The sequence below is a fragment of the Dromaius novaehollandiae genome, chromosome 1 (genome assembly GCF_036370855.1).
Source record: "Dromaius novaehollandiae isolate bDroNov1 chromosome 1, bDroNov1.hap1, whole genome shotgun sequence".
Lineage (NCBI taxonomy): Eukaryota > Metazoa > Chordata > Aves > Casuariiformes > Dromaiidae > Dromaius > Dromaius novaehollandiae.
This window is the reverse complement of record NC_088098.1, coordinates 185,085,584-185,111,180: the sequence shown is the minus strand read 5'-3', so window position 1 is coordinate 185,111,180 and position 25,597 is coordinate 185,085,584. Positions and strand designations below refer to the sequence as shown.

The 25,597-nt window shown below is 36.8% G+C and overlaps 1 protein-coding gene across 5 annotated transcripts; it reads right to left on the bottom strand.

Moving 5' to 3' along the window:
- Window positions 1-392: 392 nt before the first annotated feature.
- On the bottom strand, window positions 393-25,595 carry WBP4 (WW domain binding protein 4). 5 transcript variants are annotated; one of them, XM_064504812.1, is made up of 11 exons: window positions 25,125-25,254; window positions 19,031-19,103; window positions 18,778-18,877; window positions 17,800-17,862; window positions 17,576-17,699; window positions 16,575-16,787; window positions 15,585-15,640; window positions 11,961-12,027; window positions 9,837-10,003; window positions 8,612-8,826; window positions 393-5,793 (listed from the first exon to the last, which is right to left on the bottom strand). In XM_064504812.1, the coding sequence occupies exons 5-11, from the start codon at window positions 17,655-17,657 to the stop codon at window positions 5,586-5,588; spliced, it is 1,008 nt and encodes a 335-aa protein (XP_064360882.1). In that variant the 5' UTR covers window positions 17,658-17,699; window positions 17,800-17,862; window positions 18,778-18,877; window positions 19,031-19,103; window positions 25,125-25,254; the 3' UTR covers window positions 393-5,585. The 5 variants fall into 5 exon arrangements, with proteins under 5 accessions (XP_064360882.1, XP_064360883.1, XP_025954970.1 ...); XM_064504813.1 differs by lacking the exon at window positions 25,125-25,254 and adding an exon at window positions 24,993-25,010; XM_026099185.2 differs by lacking the exons at window positions 18,778-18,877; window positions 25,125-25,254 and adding an exon at window positions 25,515-25,595.
- Between the last annotated feature and the right edge of the window lie 2 nt (window positions 25,596-25,597).

The window sequence follows — 25,597 nt, the reverse complement described above, 5'->3', positions numbered from 1 at the left end:
TCAAGTTGACAATAAGATTTTTTTTTTTTGGTAAAAGAAATGTTACTTAATTATTTACATACATTTCCCACCTTTTAGAGGTGTGCATCTTTAACTCTCAGGTCATTGTTTGTCATCCAGAAGACCAATAAATATGAAGACCACTGAATAACAATCTGTTATCATCAGAAAGTTCTCTCAGATACATTCTGAATGTCGCTAAGTAGTTAACTACAACAAACCTTAACTGAATTCTATTTAAGAATTTAAAAATTAACAATTTTAACCCAGGTCATTTGTTACTCATAACTGATGCACTGGATAAAGCAATTTCCACTAACTGCTTAATGCACTACTGGAAGGCACCCAGATACTATGCCCTAAAGACTTTGACTACATGAATAACTAATATAGACTGTTTGAATGTAAGCTTTATTCAGTATTTTCATATAAACTCCAAGAGCTGGCAGTATTCTGTAATAGGAACTGAGAATTTGTTAAAGAGAAAACAGCTGTTTAACTTTGCAGACAATACTTATAGATAAAAACAAGTTGTTTTGAACAACTCCATTGTTCTTCACTATTATCTTCAGTTAAACAATCAATTAAAATTCACTGTCATTAGCAGATGGCCTGTATAATGTTGCCTGTTGGGTTTTTTTAACATTATCTTCGTATAGTTCTACGTTTACAGATAAAGCCAAACCCGCTGACATTCTCTGGGAATCTTATTGGACAAATTCAGCCCTGTTCAGATAACGATGTGCAATATTGTTTTCTTTCTTTGTACAGAAACTTTTATTCAAGCTATATCCCAAAACATTTCACAAAGCTAGATTCGTTAATCACACAAATGGATAACACAATTTCTAAGTTAAATAGCAGGTAGAAGATGAGAGGACTCAAGAGGTAGATACAAAAGAGACTGAAGGGATATGGCTGATGGGACAGAAACAAAGGATTGCAACAGCAAACAGCAGGGGTTATACAGACAGCTTTTGGACCAACAAGGGAAAGGACTTAAAGGCTTCAAATCCTGTATGAGTAATAGAAGGAAATCTGTTTCAAGAAAGCAAATTATGGAGAAAATCAAAAGAGCATGTCTAGTCAGTCTTGAAATTGCTTGAGTGTTGTTTGAAAATAGGCGAGGTCATACTTCTTCAGAGCATGAAACAGCAGCAGAAGCACTCTGCATAAGCTGGGATATGGAGACATAGTAGCTGGCATAAGAGAACATGAAGCTTTCAGATCTCAGTAGAGCCAGGGATAAGGTGAAGGTGTATACTAGAAATGCAGCACAACGGTGATATGTAGATTTGCATATATAAGAATACTGAAGGAAGACAGTTTGAGGAAGACACCAATAATAATAAAAGTACTAACAAGGGGAGATGCTCAACTCAAAAAGCAAATCAAGGAAACCAAGCAGTATTTAATATTTTTTTTACTCCTTTTCTGAGATGCCAAAATGTGCACTGAGATAGTATTTTTTTTCCAGGAGAAAAAAACCAAGAAATTCTTTTATATGTGCACAGGTACAGAATTTAACTCAGATCTATATCATGACCAGCCCTCCCATCTTCTGAGTCTGAATATTGGGATTGGATGATCTTGCAGCACAGGTTTTCTTCATGAGGGTCAAATAAAAACAAACTTTCCCCAATTGGAAAGTATGTACTCAGTCTACAAATTCACAGGTGAAGCGTTAAGATTTGGCTTAGCTCAAACAGGAACAAGGACGTTTTATAACCTGGGTCAAATTGAGTACGTCGTCTCTGCACAGCTCCTGTCACTATGAAAAAACAAGTCAAACAAAATCATTATCATCTTTAGTATATGCCATATGATTGCTTCTGGATACACCAGCAAGTCCAGGCAGGCCTTGATGTAAAACACACAAAAAATAGAGAGTCCTGCACTGTGAAGCTTTCTCTCTAAACAGACAGGACAGATAAAAGACGATACAGGGAAATAAAAATGCAGAGCAGTAAAGTGACTTGCCCAGTATCACACAGAAGAAATCATGGGCAGAAATTGCAATGACTCCCTCTCTACCTCTTTCTCTCTCCTACTATCCTTCTGATAACACTAATAATGTCTTATGACAGCATATAAAACCAAGAAGAATGTAGTCCTCATCCAAGAAGCTTGCAATAAAAGCAGGTAAGCAGACCAAAACACACTGCATGATGGAAAATGGATTAGACAGAAAACAAAACACTGTTCTTCCAAAACAGTGAAAGAAACGCTCTCTTCTCCAACTCCAGTGCACTCTAACAAAAGGTCAGACTGTAAGGACCATAACTACTGCACCACCTAGTAGATTCCTATGGTAAATTGTAAAGGCAGGAGATTTTGCAGAGACAGCATAAAAGGGAGAGTGATTTGTGCAGAACAGATGTCCTGAACACCAGCGTCTGCCTTAATTTTTACACAAGACAATATTTTTGTATATAAGGGAAAATACTTGATTTAGATACACAATAAGGAAATAGTAAGACAGCATGACACAAAATTAAACAGTGGCTTTGTAAGTATCAAATTTCTCTCAACTGCCCCTTATTGTAGTTTATAACTGACAACCAACAATAAGCTGGTTCCTCTCCAGGCTGTTTTTCAGAGTTAATGGGGAGTAAAGTGCTGTATTTCCTGTGAAATCCAGGCTTTAGAAGTCACATCAACAAAAACAAGCTTGTGATATTTAACTCAACTTTACTAGGAGTTAACAAAGAAAATATTTACTCTTTTTTTCCTAATGCAAAGGAAATAATTGTTTTGATTTACTTGTTATACACAGTACTTTACAAATGCCTTTAGTTCATATTACAACTAACAGCAGGTCCTCAAGGAAACCAGTTTTAAAGCAAACTTTCATTTATTTTCAGATGTTTTTAAACATCTGGTTAAGCAATTTAGTTACAGGTATCTTAAATCACTGTCTATAACCACTTCAATGTGACAAAACATTTTTAAAGAAAGATGCTTGTATTTTCAGACTTTCACTAAAAAAGAAAGACTACTTCCTCAGAGGATGTTAAACATAAGCAGAGCCTACCATAAAAAAAAAAAGAAAGAAGAGAGCAAGTAAATAATAAAAACATTCTATAGAAATCATAGAGAAATGAATATACTTGAGGCCCGGAGTAACAGAAATGGAACGAGTACAGCAGTACAAAACACAAGGTCATAGAAAAATTTTTGTTCTTTAAATGAGAGCATGATCAGCTGCAATCTCAGCAGTTGGCAATGGCAAAGAAGCAGAAAGAGCTAGCTGTATTGGTAAATCACAGGGCGCCCAGAGCAGACAGCACGATGCAGTCATGTGAAAGCAAATGTGGTTCAAGGATGTACCAAGAGTTATTTCCAATACGCTAAGGAAGTATTAGTGACATCATGCATGGCCTTAATCTTTTTCAAATATAGAGCCTGGACAGATTCAGACTGGAATGAATGAAAAGTAAAGTGCTGGCAGGGTAACAAAGATCCTACCACAGAAAGATACTTTATTTGATTCACAACCCCCCTCCCCAAAACAACAAAAAAAGCCATGATGGACTCAAGAGGAAGGAAAGCTACTTTAGCTCAAGGGCAATACTTGTGTAAATTGGGAATAAATGAGTGTAAACTGGTCACAGACACATGCAGGCTAGAAACTAGGAGGAGGTTCCCTTATGCTAGAGTAATGAGGTTCAAATAACACTAAGAACAAAACCCCAAAAGCTGTTTTTAAGAAAGTGCTTAATAATTTCATGAAAACAGTATGTGACAGCATCTCTCCAGGAGTAGGGTAGATTTCTCTTCTAGCCTTGCATATGAGGCTTTTGCATTATATTAATGTGGAGCAAACACACTTACTGCTTCATCTACGACCATGAGAGCATCTAGTGCCCTGCACCTCTAAATGATAAACCAGAGCTAGATACCAAAGAAAACTTTCAAATTTCTCAGAACAAAATTCAGAAGAATACAACCTTGATGAAGAAGCCCAAGAAACACATAGGATTAAATTCAATACCTAATTCTCCTCTGCCTGCACAGAAAGTGTCACAGAATTAAAAAAAAAAAAAAAAAAAAAAAAAAAAAAAAAAAAAGACCTCAGCTCTTTCGTAATACATGATAAACCAGAATCCCAGTTCTGCACTCTTTCCCCAGCTGACCTGACACATTAACAGTCATTTTCTCAGTGAAGTTCAAGCTCAGCAGTTACCAAGTATATTTTGCTGTAGCTGGACTCTGAGAAATCTTTTAACTGCACTATTTTTGACCGAGACTTTCCTGAACAAGGCACTGTGAGCGTTAAAACGGAGATATATTTTTGAATGGATTCATGATTTGAACCTTTCTGGCCCACCATTTGTCTTCTTAGGCAGACAATGAAACTTTGATGGTGCTAAATGCAGACCAGTCCCACCAGATGAAGAAATCAAACCTACTATCCTCGAGAAAATGTTTAAGCATTTACATTGTGAATTTTCAACTGCCAAGCACTGCATCTTGGACAGTTCAGCCATCGGCATTATTTGTTCATTGCTCCTTCTCCTCTCCTATGGTACTGGGAATGATGGAGCTTCAATATGCTTAGCTCCTTTCAGCTGTTATGAACAGCCAGCTGACACTGTCTGCAACTATTTAATGCATCCATCTTACCAACGGACAAAAACATCAGCCTCAAAAAGGATGCTGTATGCTATAGCAGGGCTAGACCTTTGGAATACTTTTTCATGGAATCGTCATGCAATTCTTTTTTTTTTTTTTTTTTTTTTTTTTTTTTTTACAGGGAGGGAGACAAAAAGAAATCAAGACCAAAGAAAGAAAACTTAATGTGCAAAAAGAAAGAAAAATTCAAGTAGAGATGACAACAAAGCAATATACAATGGGAAGAAAGCACAGAAAAATCTATTCCAGCAGAGGTTGTTCTGGTGCTGCTATTAGAAGTTAAAATTCATCAGGTTTAAATCTTCTGCAGAATTCTAATACATTTATCATGAATGCACACAAGTAATTTCTTTTAGAATGTCATTTGAAACGCATCGCACTGATGTGACCAGCTCCCCTAAAAATAGCTTTCAAATTATCTATTTGAAAAGTTAGAACTCTCGCTACCTACTGTTTTGCAAGCGATGAGCCAAAGGTTAGTAAGCACAGTATTTCTACTCATTAGCTTGGAAACTACTCCACATAAACAATCTTGGGGGCTGGTAGTACTTTCTAGTACCTGCCATTGATCCAGTTCTTGTGCAAAAGTAAAAGGTTTGTACCATTTTTACCAAGTTACAGATGACTACATTCTCACGTACTTAGAAAAGGAGTAAAAAACCTTACATGATGTATTTAAAACAGCATACACTGAGCAAATTGAACTTAGATGGCATGGTTAAAATAAAAAATAAATGTATTTACAATACTGCATAAGTAATATAACACAACCTTCCATTCCAAAAGCAATCACATCAAAATAAAATTAAAAAAATATTACAACTCACATATGTTTTAATAGCTATAAATCCTTAATTTCTAACCAACTTTTTCTTTATAAAAGCCTGTTTAAAATATTAAACTTTTGATTCTCTCTAGCTTAAACAGAATCTAAAATAATTTGTTAAATATTACTGATCACTTAGTCTCTGTCTTAAGTTTCTAGATTTTCCATTTTCAAATTTTCTCTTTTTAAATGTTGGCACCCCTTCTGACAGGTCTCCAAGAGAGGTAACTGTCTTCTCTTTAAATATCACTCTGGCATCTTCTGGAACTTCTAGCACTGGAGGCAGTAGATTGTCACTCTCTGTACTAGGAAGCTCCAGGTCCACTTTTTCACTGTGAAAAGAGAGTAAAAAAAGGCAGAGGGGTTAATCTACATGGAGAAAACCAACGCTGCCTATTGCAGCCAGTAACATCCATATTTAATTGTCAAAGCAGCTTTGAAAAACTCCTATGAAAACACATGAGCAGGTTACAAAGTTTTCTAGCCAAGATCACCAGCATGACTAGGATCAAGCGAAAAACATGTGCTTAATTTGTTCTGTGTGTAAAGTAAAAACCTGAGACGTCAATTCTGTGATGGGCTTATAGCATGGTCCAACTACTGATCATGTAAATAGTCCTATAAAAGCCAACAGCACTGCATATTTGTAAATTAAGAATGTTGAAAGACTGTCATCAGTGAGCAATTAGCAATAGTTCAATGCCGAAATGCTACTGAGTAGGTTTCCTCAGGTGTCCATCACAGGTCTGTTATTCAATACTTCAGTTAATGTTCTACATGACAGAATAGGAAATTGGCTTACCAAATCAGCCAGTGACCTAAGTTGGGAGAGACAGCTTTGGAGGTCAGGATCACAGCTAACACTGATCTTGACAAAGACATTATCTAAAAATTACCAATCAGTTTAAGGGGATCAACAGCAAAACACTCTAATCTAAATGTATAACCTGTGGTACAAACATAAGATGGAGAACAACTGAACAGTCAGCAGAAAACGATCTAGGAGATCACAAGCCTGTCACAAATCACACCAGAACTACACTATTGCAAAGCAATACACTTCATTCCGGAAATCCTTGTGCACTACTCAGTGTTGGTCTGATGTTAGCTGGTGTATTGTACCCGATTTCAGGTACTGTGCTTCAAGGAAGACATAGATAAGCTCAAGCACCCAAACAAGAGCCATGAGAATGACTGCAAGTCAAGAAAATGTGACTGTTGCAGTATCCCTAAAAGGTCAACCTCCTGAAAGTGGTTAGCACTATTTCTGGTCTCAATCAAAAGTAAATTGTGAACAACTGCATTTGTCCCTGTTATGTGTTTATGTATATCAAGCCTGTGTACAGACTGATATGTAAGATTCAGCAGCTGAAAGCATTTTTCATTGGACAGTGCATTCCAAATCACTGAACGGAGAATTTATCAGCTCTGGAGCCAAGAAGTGGTTAACTGGTTGAATACAGCAGCTGATCACGTATGACATTTATATCTCCAATGAAGTATATCAGTGCTAAATTTAGTCTCAAGAGTGTCAAAACTGTATCTACTGAAGAATTTAGAACTAAATAAATACTGCAGAATGGGGTGAGTATGATGGGAAAGGCTGATCTCCCTCTTCCAAAATTTCTTCAGACTCCTGGAGCACACTGTAACAGGAAACTGTCTAAAAAAGACAGCATGCTTCAGAAGAAAAGGAGCCATCTCATGCATAGACTATGTAGTAAAAATAAAAGTAAATAAAATAACAAGTCCTGATCAGATGCGTGTCAGGAAAACATCCGCAGCAAATCAGTTGGACATGGGAGAGAGACAACTTCCACATTTAATGTTGGCATAAACGGATTACACATTTTTTCTTTCATCTTCTTATTTAAATCTTTTGTAAACGCTTGTAACTGTGCTGTCTGTTTGGGGTGCTATAAGAAATACATCCATTTGCATTTTACCCTAACCTGGCTTGAATTTTTAAGTACCTAAATAACTAGGTATTTCTCATTCAAAGGTATCTGAATCCATGTCAGACTCCAGCACACTGCCTAGTACACTCAAAAGATAAAGATGTTGTACGGGCTAGTTTAGGGAAGGAGCAGTGTCTTCCAAAGATGGGTGATAACCTAAATCATCATAAATATTGCCTTGATTATGCCAGCTCTTTGAGACTCTTGTGGTTCAGGCATATTCCCCAATGCATTCTAGAAAGCTTCTCCTACCAGGTTATGAGAGCAGTGGGCACTTATCCATAGTGACAGCAGAAAAAGTTGAAGCAGATTTTATTTTTTATTTTCTTTCTGCTTAACTTTATTTTGGAGATACAAATTAGGGAGCAAGATAAACAGGAGTTCAGCCAGAAGCCTTCTTGGAAGTTAGACAAAAAAAAAAATTGCTGTGATAAAGGGCTATGCCCTTCAGGTGAGCAGTTAGAGCTAGTACAGAACCACAAATTGTGAAATAACTCAGTGCCTGTGAAACTAGCTTAGCCATACAAACTGGGCTGAGCTAGAACTTGCTTGGAGTCTAACAAAGCACACTCATTATGTCAACAACTATTGATCCTACTGGGAAGGAATTCAAATAAATGCTAATAAAGCATGATCAAGATGCTGCTGGTCCTAGAAGATTGGCCCCAGCATGGGATAGTCAAGACAGACCTTGAACTCCATGTAGACTTACCCCAACCAACCATTTATCAGAAAGAAACAAAATTTAGCCTAGAAGCTACAGACCCTGAGAAAGCTGCCTATGCCGTTCCCAGCCTGGAAGCAGTTTAAGAAGCAGACACAAGAACTTCTGAGGCAGCCGAACCATATTTTTGAAGGAGATGATGCTAAGGAACATAAGCTTAGAATAACTACATTTACGTAATTAACACTCAGCCTCTGAAAAAAATCATGGATGGCACCAATCCACTAATGCGCCAAAGTTTATTTTGTACTTATAATGCACTTTTCACTAAAAACAAATTGGCATCACCATCCTCCATGCAAAGATATTCCTTAAAATAATCGCCTAGGTACAAATTGTATTTGGAGTACATTCCCAATAACTGCTATGCTCATTCTGTCAGAAGTCAGAAACAAAAGCTTCAGCTCTTGAAAACAAGGACTCTGGAAATAAACATTATGAAAATACCTATGGAAAACAGACACTTACGAGGTATCTTCTTCCTCTTTTTTAATTGCTTCCCAGTTTCCAAAAGGGTTGGTCTTCTTAGATATGTCACTGGAGGTTTCTTGGGAAACTGAGGTAGTCTCCTCTTTATCAACAGCTTCTTCAGGCTTAACTTCTCGCCACTGACCTATTGGGCCTAACTTCTTAGCTTTGGAAGATTTCTTTTCCTCTGTTTCTTCACCATTATCTCCTTTCCTCTAAAGAGGAAAAAACCCACCTTAAGCAAAAAAGCCTAAATAAAAACACAATGTAGCTTTATTTTACATCTTTTATTTATAATTATCTACTATTTATACTTTTCAACTAAGGAAAACTTGAAACAATAAATTTAATATTGTAATAAAATCTTAATGTTTTTCTCCTTGAGCTTCCATCACATACACAGTTGAAAAAAATCTTAAATATTAGAAAAAATTAAAGCTGGGAAGTCCCATCTATCATGGCTGATGACAGCAAGAAGTAGCCAATACAAACTTAAAAACAAAGCTTAACATGCTAAAAAAAAAAAAAAAAAAAAAAAGAAGAGGTGAAACATACCATATCAGCTTTCTGCATGCACACATACACATGCCCTTTACAGCTAACAAGTACCTGTTAATACTTTAGAATGATGCACAGTGAAACAAAAATACATATTTTAGAATTTACATCTGTCTATATACATTTTATATTTAAACTGTCTCTGGACTGTCCTTGTTCTGGACTACCAGTTCCAAAAAACATTTGGCCCAACAAGAGCCATAATTAGAGCCTTTATCTTAACTTTTAGATTTGAAGACAAAAATATCTAACTGATACAGGTTCTGTGCTGCCACTGTTTTTTAAATTAAGGATTCTGCCCAGAGTCCATGAATGTGACTCTGGGCAGTCACATTTACCAGTGAAGGTTGAAAGTCATAACCTCACACTGAAACTCAAACCATTTTGTGGCTTATTTCAGGGGTCACAGTGCCCTTTCTCAGAGAACATCACACTTTTGGCAGGCTGAAAGACCATACTCTGTATCCTGGAACAGTGCTATCAATGTGCCAAATAATTGAATAAAGATTAATTTTACTCTTCAAACAAGTGCAAACTTTTATTTTCAGTCATAAGGTTTAACCTAATTACAATGAGTATATAGCATATTGTAAGAGGTAAAAGACAAAGTCATCTTATGCTAAAAAATGAATACTGTACATGAAATAGATCTGAAGATACAACTTACCTTGAAATTTATTTCTGTACTTTGCTCTTCACTTTCACTATCTTCCTTTTCAGAGTCTGATTCAGATGCTTTGGAATCTGTTTCTGTAAGCTCTTCAGAATGCTTGTCACGTTGACTGTTGTCATTTGAAGATGAAACAAAACCATCAGGTTTCTCCCAAGTGGATACTGTTGAAGATATTTGGATAACCACATTATTTATATTTCTAATTCTGATCTACTATTGCTCTGATGACATTATCTTCCAGTAGCGGTGCTGCCTTATGCAAAAATACAGCAAATAATTTAGCACAAGGCTTTTGCCTTTGTTCAGCATGCCTTTTTTTTTTTTCTCTTCTATAAACTTAATCAGAAAGGTAACACCTTACTTCCCAGCAGAAATATTCTCATGGCAGTTGACTTCACTTTTGATAAAGCTTGTTATAATTAGTGCTTAAGAAAAAGATAATACATAGCTAACTAGAAGACTATGCTTCCATCTCATCCTAAAACAGGACAGATGATTTGCCCTCTGGAGGTGCCTGTTTGATTTGATCTGTCTACTGATTACAAAGAAAGGAGAACATAAGAACCCTAACTGTGAGCCTCTTAACTCTCAGGACAGAGTAACCCCTTCCCTGTGCTTCTTGGCTCAGTAATATTAGGATTCTAATCAAGGAGTAGTCAAGTAAATAAGGAAATAAAAACATTCATCTGAAAAGATCCAAAAATATCTATAGGGCATGACCTCATTTGCAATTAAAAGTAGTATTCCAGAAGACACACTGAGAGGAAATATCTATATTTATTAATTTTAAAGTTGACTCAGTGGTCTTAAAACTGTTGTTAGTAATAAGAAAGTAAAAGTATATCAACTTTTAATAAATTGTAAGCTTTCAAATGTAATAAAACAACTATCTTTCCCATTATTTTATGCATTTCCAAAGATATCCCTAGTTGAAAATATTAACAGGTATGCTTCTAAATGTATCTTGGAGAAGTGAAGGTGCAAGGTACAGGCAGTGAGTGGCTCTGAACTAACAAAACAGTCTGTGAAGGGTACTCGTGTCATCTCACTTCAGGCTATTAACTGAGAAGGCTCATTTTCCTAGGTGTCCCACATAGTCAATGGAGTAAGCCTTCCAGAGTGACCCAGAGCTAGAATTTAGCCTGGAGATACCAGTCTCCTAAATTGCATGCCTGAGATTAGACACTATAAATATTCTCCTTGGTTAACAATTTCTCTTTTCTTCAGAGAATGGGATTAGTGTAACAGAATTAACAAGCAGTTTTCAAGCATTTCCCAAACACCTATAACTATATAAAAATACAAGATCACTGTTGCAACTTCAAAATCTCATAAGCTCAAATATTACCAAATATGTTGATCTGAAAAACATTCTTCATATCACATGTCCACAAAGAACTTTAAAAAGAAATACAACTAAAGGCATAAAACATGTCTGAATTTGGAAGGCAACTTTAAAAATATCCAGCATCTCATTTCCCTTTCAAAAGAACAAATCACAGATGATTTGGTTAGGGAAGTAACATGTTGAAAAATGGAGTATTTTTTTCTTCTATTTTTGGCATCATTAGGAATGTCAATTCACACCCAGCAGCAGAAAGAAAACCCATGGCTGGCATAAAACCACTGGCTCTCCAGAGAAGCATCATCAATCTTGCATGAGTCAGCCAGATTTAGAGAACAGATGCCTGTTCCGGGGGAATTACCACAAAGTTCCCCCTGTAGAAAAAAAAAAAAAGTGGGCGAAAAGAAGTAGAGGGTCTGACTCCTGGCCTCTCTTATCAGTGCTATTTCAGAAAAAAGGATAAAACCATGGAGATTCTTTCTCAACTCTCTATAGCTGTCAAAATAAAATCCTGTTTGTATAAATGAAGAATCCATATTTTATGTTATAAGTTGAGTGTGTAAAAAACCTATGAAGCACAAGTGTATACATACTGTAAACACAGCCAAAAGCCAGCACTGACTTAAGCAAGAAGTATATTTCAACTAATGTAATCACTTAAAAAATACAAAACTTTAAAATGGCATTAAAACACAGTTCACTTGCAAAGCAAAATGCAGAGTTGAAAATTCCTCCTTCTAAAACTGAGCTGAACTGGAAAAGACTCTCCCTACCTCCTGTTTGTGTGTTATAGTAGTAGGTATGACCATCTTCGGTGACACCTTCTACCCACTCTGCTGCCTGAGAAAGACATACAGATGTTAATTAAAAAAAAAAAAAAAGAGTTTTAAGGATCAGTCAAAGCATCACTTACAGAATATAACAATATTCATCCTCTGAGTATTTCTCATTCATGATAATTTTACTGTTTTAAAGCTTGATTGAAACTTGGACCCCTAAAGGCGTTAGAAAATATTCCTTTTGACTCAAATGCAATTGAATACAGACTGCCTAACGCTAAGTACCACAAACACAACATATACACATTTTTTTTTTCCAAACAGAGTCAGTGTAGTTCAGGTTGCCATATGGTTCAAATTATGATATAGTCCATTATTTTACAAATTTTTGGTTTTCCAAAGTATTCACACCTTAAATTATTTCCTTTTCTGTTTCTTGTCCTAAGTAGAGATTGAGAAAAAAAATTCTCCAGAAGACAGGGTTTTGTGAGAGCTACAGAAAACCAGTATCAATAAACACTACAAGCAAACAAAAAAAATCTTCTAAAATTTATTCTAAAACAGGACTTCACCAAAACTGGTTAAGAATCAGACTTTGGAGGAATGTATACCAATGAATTTGCTTGATTTGGAAAAACATTGATTTCAACAAAGCACTCATTTTTCTTACTTGTTTAATACATACATATGATATTGGGCAGAAGTTGCTGGTATGTCTTTGTGGATGCATAATTAAAACAAAAATGTTTTGTAAAATCATCCACAGCTAGATAATCATTAGTGGTTCACAAAACTTGAGAACTTCCTCAAGGATCTGATTTCACCAACACTTACATACACAACTATTTCACTGCTCCTTAAGTTCCAATACTGCCCACTTCCTGATATAGGACAAAACTTTGATGCAAGAGAAATATCAGCTTCACCATATGTTATTTTTCCATTAATACATGTCTGTGTGTGTGTGTGTGTATATATACACACACACATAAGTATATATGCTCCTGCATACACACACCTGTGCATTTACTTAATACTCTAGTAAAACTGTGTTGTCTTTTTAAAACTCAACAAAATCAGAAGTTAAAGTTCTCACATGTGCTCCACAGAAAGTTATTTATATAAATAGAGAAATTACACCAGTCAGTTCAGAGAATGGAAAAGCAAGAAAACCTTCAGTGAGCAACTGTCCTCCAGGTTTTGTTCTCAAAAGTTTGAATGTGCTAGCTTCAACAAGAAAAGCAAAAGGAAAATCTATTTCATTTAATTGGAAAGAGGACAACGGACTCTCCTTAAGTACAGCCTATTGTTTTTGTTAAAGATAGATCATGAGCATTTCAGATCTGGTTCTTAGAGGTTCTCAGCAGATACTTGACATTAGACATGCCAAGCATCCTACTATATAAATGCTAACAGGCATGAAGTCAATCTAACTGAAGTCATATGTGGTCTTCGACATGCTTTTTCATTACTGTGTTCTATCAACCTTTTGTGAAGTCTGAGGAGCAAGCTAATGTGCTATAAAACAAGAAGGGACAATGAATCTGACTTGAACTACATATTGCAAGCATGCCCTTTAATGTCAGCCAAGGACAACGACAGTCTTGTTAGAGAGCTGGATATTCCCAATACCTTTAGTTCAGGCTAAATGAGGGACCAATCAAATGCCCCTTTCTAGCAACAGCTCAAATAACTAAAGACACCACAAAGTCAAAGATCGGGGTGAGGGAGGAATGGCAAAACATGACCATGTGGTGTAAGAGAGATATCCGAGCCAGAAGGTGTGCATTTATGATACTGCCGAGATGACCTAACTTCAAAATGCTGCCAAGAAGGGAGCTCCTTCTCTCTTTCATCTTCTTTCCCTGCACTGGCATTCCTCTAACTCCCCAGTAAGCTAATTCAAGGAACCAAGGCTACAAAGCACTACCCTAAACTCTGATGTCCTCACAGTCTGTGAACTAGTTCACTAACTGGTCAAATATGCACCAAGGCCCACAAGTCACAGGACCACCTCCTCCACTGGAAGACAGCAGTGATACTGCATAAATATACTGCAAAGCTGCTCCTAGACTGAAGAGATAAATTTGAAGTATTGGTTAAAAAGCTGTGTAAAACCACAGGAGAAAGGAATCAGAAAGCTAGAGCAGCATGTGGTTGGGTAGCTCTGATATAAAGTGTGCAGTCTCTTGGGAATGAACACTCGCTGGAAAAAAGCCTGCATTTTTTGAGATAGACATTGTCTTAACAAGATCCAGAATAAAGACAGGGGACTCTATGTACAATTTGTAAATTGATTCAATTGCCTAAAAATATACATAATCATAACCAGTTTCTCCTATGACTGTAAATAATCTAAGCAAAGGCTACTTTCTCAGGCTAAAGAAAAACAATATAGAGCTACAAAATGTCAGGCATTATGAAAAAGCCAGACTTTTTTGATCACTAACAACAAATCTAAAATTAGTGGGCAACACTGACTTTAAATCATACTGTACCTGTGATGCCTGTTTTCAAAATGGGGAAAAACATAACCTCACTCCCCAGGACCATTGTAAAAATAGTATTTTTAATGTTTTGAAGCACTGAACTTCCAAAATGATAAATATCAGAGGAAAGCCTAATAATAATAATAATAATAGTAGTAGTAGTAATAAAAACCATTTTGTCTTTGGACCATTTAGCAAGTTTGCCTATGCCTTAATTAGAGAAAATAATGTAAAATGCTAGAAGGTTGCTTGTACATAGGTTCCATGAAGGAACCTACAGAAAAGGCAAATTATTACATAACTGCATCCTAAAGTAATTGCACAAGAAAATAGGCACTCTTAATTCTTTTGAATATTTGACAACGCAATCTCAATGTTTTTCAAACAGTGCTTGGGGATGTGTTATAATATAACATAACACAAATACACAAATGTGCACTCCTTCACACATACAAAAAGCAACTATTCTTCAGTGAGGACTGGTCAAACAGGAAGATTTTCTTTTAAGTGTTAGGAATTTCTATGTCACTGTAGTGCAGAAGAAACTCATGAGCAAAGGTCTAGATCTGACGTCTCACCAATGCTCATATTCCATCAATTTACTCTAACAGGAGAGGCTGACATGATAATGCCAGCATGAAAATAAGACCAGTATAACAAAGTCCAGCAGGAACTCTGTTCTGAGAAAGTGATGGCTGAGACATTAGAATTACAAGGTGAAAGGGACTAGAGAAAGATAAAGGAGGATCAAGTATTTCAAATGTGGAAGATTTAATTTTTTAAATTACATTTTATTCACAAAAGGCTGAACAGAATTTATTCAAAGTTTCCTGAAAGCTTTCAATTTTATGAGATGAACAATCAAAAAAGTATATTCTGCAAAAATACTATCACTTCTCTTCCCTTGATAAATTAAGTGGTTAAAACAAAGATTTATGTAGTAGAATTTCAGTTGTAATCAACTATATAGTAAATAATTCTATACAGTCAAGTTATGTTTTATTTTCTTAAGTTTACTAAGAGCAAACAATCCATATTTTGTAGTCACAAAAGACAGACTTGCAAATCGCTTAGCTTATTTCTGATAAGTGGTTATGAGAACAAAGAAAAAATAAGAGCGTATGATTACCGTCTTAGAGTTTTGAGAGCTGTCTTGGAATCCTCTAGGTTTCTCCCACTGTGATTCTTAAAAACAAAAACATATTTCATCCATTGCTTACTTCTGTTCATTTTTAATGTTGTTTAGAAGAAGAGATCTAAAGGATGAGACTTGGACGTCTGTGCACATACAAACAAGTAATACAGATATGCTTCATCAGAAAATAAATCAACCTTGATCAAAGCATGGTATTTTCACTCCCATGGGACAATAAACCAAAGTGTCAAAATTACGGGTGGTTCTACTGGGACTAATCACTTGCCAGTCTCTATTAAATTATGGCTGATACACAGATACTAGACTTTTGGTACAAGAAATATTTTTTTGTTAATGGTTGCTTTAGCCAGAAGAAATTAAACCATGAGATTTTTACTTTTGGAAATTATATTGTATGAGGAAAGATTAAGGCAAACACTAATGTCAGTCTTTAAATTTATAAGAAACAGTTTGTAACATTTACATCTAATAATAATAGAGGATTTCTTTTACACCTTAAATAGATCATAACACACTGCTCCTCGACAGAAGCAAGTCAGATAAGTCCTGTAAAGGTGGAAAAAAATCAGACAATAACCCATAACCATCAGAGTGTCTACTCTCTTTTACTTGGACACAGCTGATGGCCAAGTATATTGACAATTTTAAGTCATATTCCTGATAAGAAAAGTTCTTTGGAAACAACATACCTCTCTCTTCTATATTTAACCTTTGAGAGGCTAAAAATTTCCAGGAACATCTATTACTGAGTTCTCCCATTATTAACTTACTAATAAAAAGCAAGAACAGTCTTAAGTTCTGGATGCATATGTCTTGAATGTTTAATATCAAAATTCCAGCTAATTTTTAACATCTTAATTATTAATCCACAACTGATACAGCAAAAGAGTAAAGAAATGCGGGTAGTTGCTTCCCATTTATATACAAGAACTATGTCTGCATTTGCTTCTCACTAGTTTTTACCTCCTGTGGTTGTGTTGTAGTAATATGTGTAGCCCTCAGGGGAAAATCCTTGTACCCACTCCTCCTTTTCAGGTTTTGGTGGCCTTGAGGTATCTTGAGGTGTCTTTTTTTTCTTTTCCTTCTTTTCCTTCTTTTCTTTCTTTTCTTTCTTTCCTTTAATTTCCACTGTATTACTCTGTGTTTTACTCTGTGTCGAACTGGGACCTACATCGTCTTAAAGAAAATGATACTCCCTTTTAAAAAAAGATTAATAATCTGAATTTACATACTAGTCCCTCTTGTGTAACAGCAACAACAAAGAGGAAATTTTGTTCTTAGAAGTATTTTCACTCATAGCATCACACGCACAGCAGGTAAACTGAAATAGATATTAAAAGAACCTTGCATTTTAGTAATACAATAGTTCTGTGAGAAAGTCCAGATATCAAAAGATGAATAACATGAAGAAAAAACCACAAGGGCTCGTGAATTCTGAATAACAAAAAGAAGGAAACTAAGAGTTACGAAGAAGATGGCTTCCCCAGGAGCTTGAAACTATGAACTTTTTTTTTTTAAAAAAAAGGATGTGTCTTCACACTGACAGAACAAAGGTACTTGCTGAACTGCAAGCTGAGTAGGAGATTCAAAGCTCCACTGTTTAATAGTAGTGGCGTCCAAGCTCTCCTATTTGGTAAGAACTTTGTCTCCACTGGCAGAAGTGAAATATACAATTAACTAAAGGAAGCTGCAGTGCTGCCTGCAAGTGCAAACTACAGAGTATTTTTTTCTTATTACATTGTTTAATTTTCTACTCCAAATTGGATTGTTCCATGGGCAGAGGACACCATTCTGTACTGCAATTTCCACCACAGGCAAATTGAAGGCTCCATTTTTTTTAATGCGCAAACACTGTCCTGGAGGCCTAAAAGTCTTATGTTCCTAAAACCTAATTTAAGAAAAAACATTCCTATTCAATATTCTTTCAATTCTGTCTTTAATTCTTTGGCAGCTATATGAACTACCTGGCTTAACTCCAAGCCTTTTCAAATCTTCTTGATATGCTTTCATTGCAGCTTCCTCCATTGCTGCAAATTCTTTTGACATGTTTTCTTCTTCTTTTGCTTTCTCCAAGCTTTTCTTTTTAATCTACAAAAACAAAAAGCAAAAACCAAAAAAGATTAAACAAGTCTGACGATGAAAGAGATTAAAAAAATATGTATTTGTGAAAACTAGATGTTTGTGTTACCTCACTAATTCTTTTTGTCACATTTTCTTTATGATTCTTTCCTCTTTCATGAAATTCAATGCTCTTCAAAACAAGAAAAATAAAATACATATGACACAATTTTAATTAGTTATAGTTAGTTAAAATTTAGTTAAAATAAACTTAGTTGAACAAGCCTAAATGTAACCTTTTTGAATTTTGAAAATACTTTTAAGCTCGCTCTGTTATTTTTCCTGCAAGCTTTCAAAAAACATGTGATTTATTTAACATTCCAAATATTACTATGGTCCTTAATTAGATTATGCTACGCCCCACAATGATACCATGAACTTAAACTAGTCTGCAGGTCCATAAAATCTGAGATAGAGGGCAGAAAAAGGAGAATGGGAGAGAGGTAACTAAGAAAAACAGGACAGTCTGCAAGCCAAAAGCTGCCAGAAAGACTGGAACTAGTAGAAACTGCAAGGAGTTCAGAAGCTCTACAGGTACAACAGTTGATGTCCTAATATGGTTCACACAATAAACATCTGAGCTAATCTAAATGTTCAAAAGCTAATGTCTAAACCTGAGTTAGTGACAGTAGAATTTCTTTGCAGAGAAAGAGAATTCCAGAGGATGATTTATCTCATTCAAAGACAGGCTTATAGGTTACCCAAATCCCTCACAATGAATATTTCTCTTCACTGACTACTGAAAGAGACCTAAAATGATTAACTTTCCCTTGTGCTTCCAAACTGTAGGTATCTAATTGTACATACCTTTCTACAACCCAGTAACAAGGTAACAATCCCCCATCACATTTCTGTGAGCTATGTGAAATGAAAGAAACCTCCTTTAAACGCTTAGAGCACTAGCTGTACCAGGCCTACCTATAAACAGCACACATGCCAAGTTATGCTTTCTGTTTGCATACTAAGGCTAGGAATAAGCTCATGCAGATCTTTTAAAGTTTGTGGACAGACAACATTTCAAGAAAGATCAAATGTTAAGTTACAGAACCTGAGGAAAAGGCAGGATTAGATATTTCAGTTCTCATCTTTTACTGCCAAAGAGAATAGTATAGACCATCTTGTGTGCAGACATCTGTTTCTCATTTAACCTGTTTTAAATATCACAGGTAAGTATTACAAAGACATTTTGAAACAATTTATTTCATGCATCAATAGACTAGTATCAAAAGTGATTTTAAAAGCTTGCAATTCAAATTCCTGGCATCTCAGAATCATTAAGGTAATATGGTAGATCATCCTACAGGTCTGTTGTCTGCTATCCAGCACTTGCAGTAATCGCAGAACTTTTTTGGCTGAGATTTCCAGTAATCCGCCCTGCAAAAGAGAGAGGAAAAAAAAAAAAAAAAAGATGTGTAATCTGAAACAACATCAAACCCAAAGGTTTTTACATATACAGCCCCAGAAACTAAACCTAGTCTTATTTGGGTGATCCTTTGGTAACAGTTTCTTACAAACTGTGGGGAGCGAGCAAGAGTAGCTGTCTTGACTAATGTTCCATGCAGCACAGCTCAGTGTTAGCACTGTGCCCAAATGATTCCTAAAGACTAAAAAATTTTCTACTATGGAAATGGTGCAAGAAGAACCAGAAATAGAAGACAACACTAGCCAAAGATTAACAAGCTGTACTAAATACCCTTATTAAAGACAGAATTGTCAGAGATGTGCAACTTCTTATTTTTTATAACAATGCATACAATAAATGTTTTTAACTGTAAAACTTTTGATTTAATGTCCAAGTCCATTATGGATTCAGTACAGTGAGCTTAGCAATGGAAAGGTATAGTTTTGGATAATGTAAGCTAATGGAAGGGGTACTGGAACAGATTCTGACCTGTGGGGTCACAGACAAAACAGCAAATGGTTTAGATGTTTCAGTGTAAAAAAGGGAGTATTTTTGAACCATGCAATTTGGATGAGAAATTGCATATGTGTGAGGAAACATGAGGGAACTCCACAGAGCTCAGAAGTTAATATAAAAAAGTTCTTAATAAAAAAACCAATCCCTCCAACAACTAGATAAAGACTGTTTCCTCATCAACAACCCCTCTCAAATGCCACATGAGGCTCTTTCACAAACAGAAATAAATTCCATTTCTCGTTGGCTTGAAGAAATAGATGCAGTGCTTTGGTTCAACAGAAAACATTCCAGTAACATATTTTCATATTTTTAAATTAAAATAAAAAGAATGAGAGCCAAAAAAGAAAACAAAAACAACTCAAGATAACACTTGAAACATTAAAAACGTTTTTTAAAAAGGCCCCCAAATAAATTTTTCCTTCCATCTGAAGATCAATGTACAAAGTTCAAGGAAAATACTTCCTGACATTTTTATTCAATAAAAACAGAGTCTTCTCCAAGCACAAAAATAGCACCCCTAAACCCTATGACATGCACAAGCAGGTCTTTCATAACAGAAACAGACCTGACTGATACCACACTTAAAATTGAAGCACAGATGTCAAAACAAGCCCTCCCACCAAGGCTTAATGTAAAATACAATTTCTAAGAAGCTATTACAATTTAAAATTGTAAATCTGAAGGATATACTGCAAAAAATGCACCAACTTATAAGCAATACTGTGTCAGCAACATGCAGCTTTTCAGGCAATTTTCTGGAAAGCTAAAAAGAAGCAGCTGGGCTTCCCCCTAATTTAAACAGAAATCCGCTCATCCCTAAATGGTGTACTTTAAAACTGGGTGATTACTTAGTCACACATTTAATTAAAAGGTTTTGAGATTTATATTCCAAAATGCACTCAGGTCAAAGCCCAGGAAATCTAACACACTGGCTTGAAAACTAAGCAGGTGGGAGGGAGATTCTCACAGAGCTCAGAAATACCTCTAGGCCCTTTCTCCTATTTGAGCTATAGCTCCTAAATTGTCTCTAAATCCTTTGACATCATCTAAGATAAATTTCCAGCTAAAACTTGGGTTAACTTTCCTAAGGTAGAGAACTGGTTCTGACAGAAAACATACAAATTGCAAAATAACCTCACAACATGTTTCAGAGGTGCAAGAACATCTGTGCATTTACAAGTATAACCTAATAGGACTCCTCCTCTTGAAAATAATCAAGCATAAATGCTAAAATTAAGACTGCACAGTTGCACTTACCAAAAGTCAAGACATGAGAGTTAAGCTCTACATATTAGAGAAATCATGCTGGTGAATTTGAGGGGTGAATCTAGGGCTCAAGTATGAAATATTGGCCTTTAAGTTAAAAAGCTTTTGTCTTCATCTGCTATTATTTTTGACAGACATAGGAGCCAACTCTGTGATGTTAAATATAAAATAAATGTAAAAAACACTCAGTGCTGTAGACCTGGTATTATCCTGGGAACCTTAAATTTTGCATTTCATGATGAACAAGAGTTAATTGCATAAATTATGGTCCCGATTCTGAGACTTATGAGCATGCAGACTATTATATGCTGAGTAGTTCTCTTAGAGATTTTCCAGTTCACTTCACACAACTCAAAGAAAGAGCAAGCTCATCTGAAATATCCACTGAATAACATCTGCCACTGTAATAATGATGGAGCCTGCAAAGCACCAGCAGTGTTGAAATGGGAGTAAACCAGAGAGGGGTGTTTTGGAAAGGGAGCAGCAACTGAAGCAAAATCCCACCTCAGTAGGATTCCACAAGATTTCACAGGCCCTGGCTACAAGCCTGAAAGTTAAGCTAGCTTTATGACAATGTTTAGGTATGTGATTTTTTTTATTAATCTACCAAATACAGGCTCATGAGTAGATGCAGTTAAAGTGGCACAAAACTCTCTTAAACTTGTATAATTGCGTACAACTATGGGAATCATATTTTTTTAAATAAGTCATTGTAGTCAAACAGTAGAGTTTTTAAGACTACTTATCTTCTGCCCGCACTTACACCAGTGAAGTTAAGGCTGATGCTTGACTTCAGCTTTATATTACAACTGGTCCAGCTGACTGCCTAGCCATCACCATTACAACCATCTTTCTTCATTTCAGTAAAATGGAGTGAAAAAGACAGTCCACAGTACATTTGCAGGACTGCGACTTATGCACTATATACACTTATTCAGGTGAGGCCATTCAAACAGGAATGAAGGCAGCTTGGTGACATCAGTTTCAAGAGGTGTGCAAGCTTTACTGTGAAGCCCTTCCTCCCAGGAAGGCTTCTGACAAAAAGTCAGCTTGGAGTCCAACATGCCAGAGCTAGCTGGGCAAGTGAACTTGGCAAGCTGCTACTGAGCCTACAGGGAACAGAGTGGTGCCAATACAGATGGTATGGGGCAACTTTTTTGGACAAACTGCCATAAACTTTCAGCCAAAGTTGGAAATCCTGTACTAACTTGCAAAAAAATTTGTATCTCCTGAAGAATAGGGATTTTGTTTCAACTTCCAATGGAAAATGGTGGGGGGGGGGGGGGGGGGAAGGGAGAGGGAAGAGAGAGTGAACATAGACCTGGTTTCTTAGAGCTTTAATGAAATGAGTAACTCTTTGCAGCAAACAGCTGTATAGTGCAATGGCTTCAATGTTAAACGTTAAAAACATTTTTAGATTTAGATTTTTGAAGTTCATTTAAGACACTGAGGGAGTGAAAACATACGGAAGAATAAATACCAACTCTGCATTAACAGCACCCTCCACGTTCATTATTTGCAGCACTGAAATTCAGATATTTTATTTTGCATAACTCCTTTCTTGAACAATTAGAACCATAGAACCTATGTCAAAATGAGAGGAATCTGGATCATGCACGCCTATGGCACATAAGCCACGTGTTTGGGAGAACACAAAGAAGTTCTGTCAACAATATTAAAAACGTAACCTGAAGAATATCCCAGCAGTACTGGAGTCCTGCATCCCAGAACTCTCACTTTAGATCTTCCTGCCAATGTGCAAGTTTCCTTTCCTAACAACTTACAGCATTATTAATGTTTTAACAGATGGTGCAGTCAGCCTTCCTATATTGGGAAGCTTTAAGCAACCCTAATAAAGAACCTACCTCCAGTTGATACAGTTTTACAAACTTTATTTTGGGACTGGTCTGAAAGTTTTGGGTCTTACCCCATATTGGCTGAAATTTTTATATACAGAGACATAGATAGGTATAAAATAAAAAATAAAACTGTTTCAGGTGGTTCTGAAGACAAGAAAAAAGTTATTTGGCCATGCAAACAAAATCTGGAAGCATTTGAACAGCTTTGTTTTAAAGAGCAGACTTGAAATTTGGCAGGGATGCAGGGGACTTTGTATCAGGGATATATCTGCCCAAATTATATGCCTTTAGGAGAAAAAAAAAACCCATCACACACATGCTCAACAGTCTTCTTTGTTTTTAATATCTGCAAAGATTTTCCACACAGCTAACATCTTCCAGCTTTCTACAGGTTTGAGCACTGAGCAGCCTATACATGCATCACTTTCTTGAATAGAGATATGTGAAATAACTTGTAAGCAATATACAGGTCCAAGCTCTTGACTACACAAGGAAATGAATTCAGAGGAGCTATTGTAGGAGAAATATTCTGTAACAGCCACTCAACAGGACATGCTGTTATTCAGGAATGCTAACAAGTTTTGTTTGGAAATACTGTGTACTTCTAAAGCAAAATAATAATATCAGAGAAAAAAAAAGAATCACATATATTTCACAATAGAAACTCCACAGGGAGAGACATTTCAGAACAGTTAATTCTAATACAATTGTCCCAGTCTATTTTTCTGTATTGACAGGCCCTAAGAATGACAAGCTAAAATCAGCAGGAAGGAAGCCAAAAAGGAAAATGAAGAAAAGGCTCTCTTGTACTGTGAACTAGGACACAGTGCAATGGCCCTAATGACCCACGCTCCCTGAGAATTCATAGCAACTCTTCATTCCCACTGCACTAATCTTACCCTAAAACTCCTTCCTTGATTTATATCCTCCCTCCTTTTTTTTTTTTTTTTTTTTTTTTTTTTAAGAAAAACAAATTATATCTAAAAATAAAGATTCAAAAAAACAAATCCCCGACACACCTACTACACAGGACTGTCCTCCTAGCCAACATAACCTTAGTTTGCTGGCCTTCTAATATGTCACCAAATGCATCTGTATGTTTGGGCTCCTAACATGGAGTAGCACCAGACGAGAATTTTATCTTCACGAAACAGGGCAGTTCTATGAAGGGTTTAGTACTTCTGGCCATCAAGTTGATTACATATTTTGGCAATCCTTCAGTAAATTGTAATTTACAACCAAACAGCTGCTGCTTTTTATACTCTATTAGCCACCTCTAAACAACATACAATACAAGTCATAACCCTACAAGACAATTTCAGCAGACAGTGGAATTTGCATAAGCTGCTTCATCTGACTCTATATCGGTGCCAAAGATTGTTTGCACGAATCTGCTTTGCAAGATCACTTTTCTAAATTTTAAGTTACCTATGCTTACATGAAATGGAGCATCACAAACATTTTTAACAACATACAAAAATGCACAAGAATCTTAGGGAGGACAGACTTTTGTATGCATACAGCTCCAATAGGACCTACCTCACCTAACTTTAGTTGTCTAAGAAGTTAGATATCTAGTTGTCTAAGTTCCCTCATGTCAATGGAGGGAGACAATCCCATGGCTCTAAAGGGCCATTCTTCCCACCCTAAAATAAGCATTTAAAAAACAAAAAACGAACTGAACTCTACAGGTGCATGTTTCTTCCTCATACAGGGAGCCTAAAGTGAGCAGTCCAAGCCAACCTCCAGAAGCTAGGTATCTAAAGTTAGAGATATCTACTGAGAGCAGAGGTCTGCTGCTGTAGATCCAGGTGAAGGATATGGGCTATGTCAGTAAGAATATGATAAGGATTAGAAGAGAAAGGCAAAAACAGCAACATAAATTAGGTCAAGAAACTGTTCAAGTATAATTTTAGCAATAACTATAATTAAGAACACACCGCATGTAGTATGAGTCTGCAAGATATGGCTCATACAACCTAACCATCAAATACTTTCCCACAAAAAGATCTGTAAAGAAATTTTTGATAAGTTTCAGATTCTTTTTAAGCACAGAAGTTAGGAAACCCTAAGAAGTAACAGAAATGAGTAAATGTCATTTTTCTGACATTCTCATTTAATGAAAACCAAAGCTTAGGTTTCAGCCTCACCCCCCAAAAAACCTATTAAGTATTAACGCAGATTTTACAGTTATTTTGAACACCTAAAACAGCGACATACAGCAGAATGAGCAGACAGTGGCTTTCCTTATTATGATTTACTCATAACTAGAGGTACCAAAGGAACCCCTGTTTTAAAGCCGGCGGGGGGGCGGGGGATAGAGGGCTATAAACACTCGTCCGCAATGCTCACCACCCCAACGCTGCAGCGCAAGAAGCAGAAGTGAAGTCCCTCGCAAGCCGAAAGCAAAGCTACCCGGTGTGTTTGGGAGAGATAAGGGTCAAAAAACGCAGGCAAAAAAACAAACAACCGGGGGGGGGGGGGGGAAGAGGCGGACCAAAGCGAGAAGGAAATAACTCAGTCTGCAAGGCTAGGGGTGGGAGGGTCGCTGGCCGCCCAAGGCCCACGGGGCACCGGGGGCCCGGCCCGGCCGCCAGCGCCCCCGCCCCGCACCCTCAGGCCCACGTGCCGGGCCACGGCCCTGCTCGCCCCCCCCGGCCCCACGCTCGCGGGGAGGGGTTGGCGCCGTGCACCGAGAGCGGCCGGCCGGCGCTGCACGCTCCCCCGCAGCCCGGCACTTACATCGCCGCTGCTCCAGCACCACCACCAGCGCCGCTCCCCTCGGGCTGCCGCCAGCCGTTGGGCGGGCCACAGCCGGGGCGGGG

Excerpts from the sequence above, each read along its gene's own strand:
- WBP4 (XM_026099185.2), bottom strand. Across the intron at positions 15,641-16,574 it reads CTACAACACAACCACAGGAG|AATCACAGTGGGAGAAACCT; the intron begins GTAAAAACTAGT and ends TTTGTTTTTAAG. Across the intron at positions 10,004-11,960 it reads CTATAACACACAAACAGGAG|TATCCACTTGGGAGAAACCT; the intron begins GTAGGGAGAGTC and ends TATCTTCAACAG.